This window comes from Macrobrachium nipponense, chromosome 35 (assembly GCF_015104395.2).
Source record: "Macrobrachium nipponense isolate FS-2020 chromosome 35, ASM1510439v2, whole genome shotgun sequence".
NCBI classification, from domain to species: Eukaryota; Metazoa; Arthropoda; class Malacostraca; order Decapoda; family Palaemonidae; genus Macrobrachium; species Macrobrachium nipponense.
In genome coordinates, this window is record NC_061096.1 from 46,631,997 (window position 1) to 46,638,621 (window position 6,625).

At 33.4% G+C, this 6,625-nt stretch overlaps 1 protein-coding gene across 1 annotated transcript in view; it reads right to left on the minus strand.

The window, feature by feature from the left end:
• Positions 1-1,098, minus strand: part of LOC135208738 (disheveled-associated activator of morphogenesis 2-like) — a 174,941-nt gene extending 173,843 nt beyond the window's left edge. Inside the window, 1 exon segment of the mRNA XM_064241229.1 lies at positions 666-1,098. Coding sequence (XP_064097299.1) covers positions 666-704 — 39 coding nt within the window. The 5' untranslated portion in view covers positions 705-1,098.
• Positions 1,099-6,625: the final 5,527 nt, after the last annotated feature.

Sequence of the window (6,625 nt, forward strand, 5' to 3'; positions counted from 1 at the left end):
TACTACCAAGGTAGAAATCACATGAAATATTAAATAATGTAGCTTAATAATATATACTACATATATTATATATATATATATATAATATATATATAATATATATATATTATATTACAGACAGAGAGAGAGAGGAGAGAGGAAGAGAGAGAGAGAGAGGAGAGAGAGAGAGAGAGAGAGAGAGAGAGAGAGAGAGAGAGAGAGAGAGAGAGAGAGAGTTACCTACTGAATGTTTAAATTACAAAAGCAAAGTTTAAATACTGTTTTTTTCACACCGTAGTAGAGAAATCTGTTTTTAACACTAACAACATCTGCAAATACTACAAGCACGCCGCTATAACCAACAACAATAATAATAATAATAATAGTAATAGTAATAACTTTGATGTCATCATCATGGCTAGTTATCATCACGACGTCATCATTATATCACTATACGACTAAAATAGGTGGTAGAAAACGAACAACCTCTATAACAACAACCGAACCAACAGCAACAATATGAATGATTATAATACTCAAGTTATTTTCACCATAATTATTAAGATACAGAAAAAAAAGGTTTTTTTTTATTTTCATTCCCCTACAAAGAAAAGAATTCTAAGAAGATATGTAACCATACAAGCGTACTGATTAATGAATAAATTTAAGCGACTTCAAGAACTTACCCCGCCAACCGCATCTTGGATTCCTTTTAATCTGTCCATCTTGAAGTGAGTTAAACAGAAAGAAAGAGTGAGAGAAAAAAATAGGTGTAAACAGAGATTATAATCTCTCTCACGAAGGTGACACTGTCCCACAAGTCTTCATCTCGGTCTGTGGATCACTATCTTGACGGCGTTGAAATCTCCTGAATTTTATTTTTAAAAACTAATTTTTATAAATCTCCCAAGACACAGAAACGTTTGGCGTAAATTTGCAACTTATTTTCAGCCCTTTCTGAAGAGTATAGTCATTGTTTTAACCAAATATCTCCCCATTGTTAAGAATTCTTTAATAAGTTTTCACTGTTGCACCAGTTGCTAGCGTCACTCGGTATCTCACTACGCAAGAGTAGGTCGATTTGACGTCATCCCATCACAGACCCTACACCGTCACTGAGCCAGGCTACACACGGTATGTGTGTGTATGTGTCGTCTGCTTAGGCCAATCAACTTCCCCGAGTAGCCAGCTACCCAATATTTTCGCCTCGCTGAGCTGGTTTTGTGAATAACTGTCAAATCCCGAAGCAGATCAAAATACCACGGCCTATGTGCATGTAAAGATCGTAATGAATGGAAGTATATAGTTATTCTTTGTGATTCTGTGTCTAAAGGTATTTCAGGTTAATTAAATGAGCGAAAATTGCGTATCTGGCAACTCACCGAAATAATTTCGTGGAGAGAAGAACCCATGAATGATTATCATTCGCTCGTCTGGTGATTCGACTCTCATTCTGTGAAATGTTAGTCTTTATGTATAGAAACGTAGCCACGATGCGTGTGGAATCGACTGACACAGTGACTCTTCAATATATATAAATGTCAAAATTCTCTCTCTCTCTCTCTCTCTCTCTCTCTCTCTCTCTCTCTCTCGATTTTCTGCTTACGCTTCGAATAAATTACGCAATTTCCCCGTTTGAGGTTCTCTCTCTCTCTCTTTACTGCTTATGATTCGAATGAATACATTACGCAAGATATTACGCATGAATTTTCTGATAATCTATGTCGTTAATCTCCTTGTTACTCAAACATATAAAATAAATCTTTCCTCCTACATAGAGTAACATGTTTAAATTTTAAGCATAAAATTAGAATACTGAAAGCTCCTCTAATTTTTCTATTAAAAGAGTTGACAACGATTTTTGTATCATATAAAAAGAATAACATAAAATATATTTAAAGATACCGTAAAAATATCATCGGTAAATATTATTAGAATAAATATTAGCAGTAATACAGTATCACCATACGTACATAAAAGTAATTGCCGTTGTTGTTTTCGTTGTCATACAGACGGCTCCCAGGCTTCAATGTGACCTATTCATCGCCAAACCATTAAAGTTTGATTTCAAGTACGAAAACGTGAAATCAAATAGGAAAAAAATAATTTAGAAAGCTGATAACAAAAACGAAGAACTGAAAAAAAAAAGAAAAACAAAAATGAAGTCTGAAGATGCTTGCCTCGGCTTTTCAATGCTCGGTTGATCTTTTTGTCACGCAAAGCGTTTCGCATTTTTACACCGGTAAAGTGACACATGACCTCATTTTTTTTGTACCGCGCCCCCCACCCTCTCTCTCTCTCTCTCTCTCTCTCTCTCTCTCTCTCTCTCTCTCTCGTAGTAGCCATCTTGCTTGGTGAGACGTACCCGCGTGAAGTCAGATTAATCAACAGATATCACAAGTTTAACATACGACTAGAATTTGAGAAATATCTAGAAGTGTTCGTGAACTATCGGTGATAAGATTAGTGTGAAAATAGTAGGATAAAGCGTCTTCTAAGTTAGTATATCAAGTGTAATACTAAAAATCAGAACAAGATGGCAGTAAGTTCCAACTGCGGGAAGAGGTGGCGTAATTTGGCGTGTTTAGCAGATTCGCAATACGATGAGGTAGCAGGAAGGGAACTGGCATTTCTCATCTATGAAATCAGCAACAGTCCTAACCAAAAAGATACAAAAGCATTCATAGATATATTAGAAGGATATAATCCTTCAAACTGGAACAAATCTAATGAAAACATCTTGAAAATAATTGAAGAAGTTCCAAATAAAATCCAAGTGGTCAAGAGACTCATAAAGAAAATATACATAACCAACATATTCCGACAAAGAAAATGAATAAGGTGAATCTTGTGAATATCCTAATGATGCATTAGGAAAAAGAATGCCAAAAGCATGCAAACAAACGTGTAAGGTTTGGTATAGCATAGTCAATCCACAAAAACCTAATCAGAAAATGTGCTGCATGCAACATTCCGACCCATCCACAGTGTGCTGAGGTAATACAAGATTTGAGAAAGATACAAGAATTTTTTGTTCAACATGTCTATCATGGATAGACAATGTTATTAAATCAAGATTGAATGTACAAATAGTTGAGGATGAAGAAGAAGAGAAGAGGAAGAAGAAGAAAGGAAAAGAAGAAGAAGACGGAAGAGAAGTAAACAAAAATGAAATGACAGAAAAAAATAAGGAAAACAAAGAACAAGATAAAAGTATGGATGCAGAGATACTCATTGATACTACATATGAGGCAATAAAGCAGCATACCTACGAAGAAATAAATACGATATGACAACAGAAAAGAAAGCAAATCCGAAGAGGCTCTACCCAGATCTACACAATGACGGGAAAGAGGAAAAAATAGACAAGAAAGACAAAATCTGCAACCTTTTGAAAAGAGGGAATTGCAGATTTGGAGAAAGATGTTACTACAAAAACATCCTAATATATGTCAAAACTATGAAATATATGGTAAATGTGCATACTTAGATGGATATGGGATGATTGCAGAGATCTGCATCCAAAAATATGTAAAAACCTAAAAGAAGGAAAAGAATGTAAGTTCGACAAAAAATGCAAATATATGCACCCTGTAGCCATGAATCATAATCAAATAAATAACCAACCAAGTAATAAAATCCAAAATAAGAAAGAAACAAATAAAGAGAGAAATCAAGAATATCAGGTAAAAGAGACAAAAGCAAACCACAATGAGATATGCAGAGGTGTCAGCAAAAAATTTCAAAGCATCAGCTCCGAAATTCTACTCAAGAGATAATAACTGTATTTATTATGCAAGAGGATATTGCGAAAACGGAGAAAATTGCAGATTCAGACACAAAATGAATAATTATGATGAAGGAAGATCAAATATTATGGAAAAGTTGGATTTTTTAATGTCAGAATTTCTGGAAATGAAAAAAAGAACAACATACCAGGAAAGAGACATGGGAAAATCCTTATTACTACCATTATTAAATGAAGGAGAAAACACGCAAACCATCATAGTGATGAATGCGCAGGGTTTAGTTACGAGTAACTCAAAAAGAAAAATAGAGTACTTAGAAGAAACTAACCCAAAATGAAAAGAAAATAGATATAATGAATATAAGTGAAACCCTGGTATTCCCAAGAGACTGGGAAATGATGATCAAATAAAAGGGTTCCAAACTTATAGATCAGATAGAAAAAATAGGGGCGGAATCAAGGGGGAACCGCAATATATGGGAAAGACAAAAAACAAACAAGGTAAAAATATATGAGAAATATAGTAACTCAGAATGTGAACTAATAGCGGTAGAATTTGAATCTGAAAAATTGATGAACATAGTAATATATAGACCTCCTAATACTCAAAGAGTTTGACTTAATAATTGAAAAAAATTGGATGATATATGTAGAAATCACAAGGACTGGACTATTCTCCTATCTGGTGACTTCAACTTTCCTTTCGTAGAATGGAAAGAACGAATAGGAGATTGTGGTTGTACTTATACATATAAAAAGAGAGTAATAGTAGTGCAGAAGATAAGAGGCAATTTGAAAAGCTATTAGATATGCTACTAGAATACAACATTCAACAAATAAATCACCTGCCAACAAGAAAGGAAAATACTTTAGACCTAGTAGTTTGTGAACGAGATGAATTATGTTAAAGAAATAATAGTTTATAATGCGAGTATTTCAGACCATAATGTCATAGAATTAACAGTTCATTCCAAAGCAAGTGAAAATAGAGATAAGCAAGAAATGAAAAAGTGGGAAGGATATGGAAAATACAACTTCTTACTACAAAAAAAAAAAAAAAAAAAAAAATAAAAATATAAAATGGTCAGAAATAATGAAGAATTAAACAAACGATTGGGATAACATTTTCGTAAGTGATGACATAAGGGTAAATACGGAGATATTATATAAAATATTGGAGAAAATAGTGGAAAAATATATACCGAAGAAGAAAAGTAAACATCATTCATGCATACCAAGAGACAGAAGGATCTTGTTCCAGAAAATCAGAAAGTGGAAAAAAAGGTCTTGCAAAAGAAAAAATGCATGGAAAGTTTATAGAACTAAAAAGTAAGATAGAAAATGCAGAACAAAAGATTATACAATCAAAAGAAAATGAAAACGGGACTTGGAAGAAAAAACCCTATTAAATATCAAGCAAAACCCCAAACTATTATACTCATATGCGAAGAAGATGAATAAAAGAAGAATAGAAATAGGCCCTCTGAGAATTGAAGGGAGATTAACGAATGAAAAAAAGGAAATTTGCAACATACTGGCAGAACGATATAAGAGAGAATTCACCCCTAGAATAGATAATGAAGATAATGATATAGAAGTAAGGGAAGAAAATAGTGAATATTTAGCTGACATAGAAATTAATGAAGCTGATATTGTGCAGGCAATTAATTGAAATTAAAATGGAGCTGCTGCAGGGCCGGATGGAGTCCCTGCTATTTTGTTAAAGAAAGTAGTTCATTCTATCGCAAAGCCACTTGCAATATTATTAAGACAAAGTGTAGATACAGGCAAGATTTATGATGAGCACAAATTAGTAATTATAGGCCTGTGAGTCTAACATCACATATTATGAAAGTGTATGAAAGGGTAATGAAGAAAAATATTATGAAACATTTAATAAAAAATAATTTGTTTAATATAGGACAACACGGTTTCGTACCGGAAAAGTACACAAACCCAACTGTTTAGTCCACCGTGAGAACATATTCAAAAACAAAAATATGAAAAGCGGAAATGAAACAGATGTGGTTTATCTAGACTTTGCAAAAGCTTTTGACAAAGTAGACCATAATATATTAGCAAAGAAAATTAGAAAACACAATATCGTAGATAAAGTAGGAAGATGGTTAAAAGAATTTTTACACCACAGAAAACAGATAGTTATTGCAAACGATGAGAAATCGGATGAAACCAAGGTAATATCCGGTGTGCCACAAGGTACGGTGCTAGCTGCAATATTGTTTGTTATTATGATTGAAGACATAGACAGTAATGTTAAGGATTCGGTAGTGAGTAGTTTCGCTGATGACACAAGAATAAGTAGAGAAATTACTTGTGATGAAGATAGGAACGCTCTACAAAGAGACCTTAACAAAGTATATGATTGGGCAGAGGTAAATAGGATGTATTTAACTCTGATAAATTTGAATCAATAAATTATGGAGACAGAGAAGGAAAGCTATATGCATATATGGACCTAATAATGAGACAATCACAAATAAGGAAGCAGTTAAAGACCTTGGTGTGATGATGAATAGGAACAATGTTATGCAATGATCAAATAGCAACTTTGTTGGCAAAATGTAAAGCAAAAATGGGGAATGTTGTTACGGCACTTCAAAACAAGAAGATGAACACATGATTATGCTTTATAAAACATATGTTCGTAGTCCACTTGAATATTGCAATATGATATGGTACCCACACTATCAAAATGATATTGCACAAATAGAGAGTGTACAAAGGTCCTTTACAGCTAGAATAGAAGAAGTTAAAGACCTTGACTACTGGGAAAGACTACAATTCTTAAAATTATATAGTCTAGAAAGGAGAAGAGAACGCTACATGATAATTCAGGCATGGAAACAGATAGAAGGAATAGCAGAAAATATCATGGAA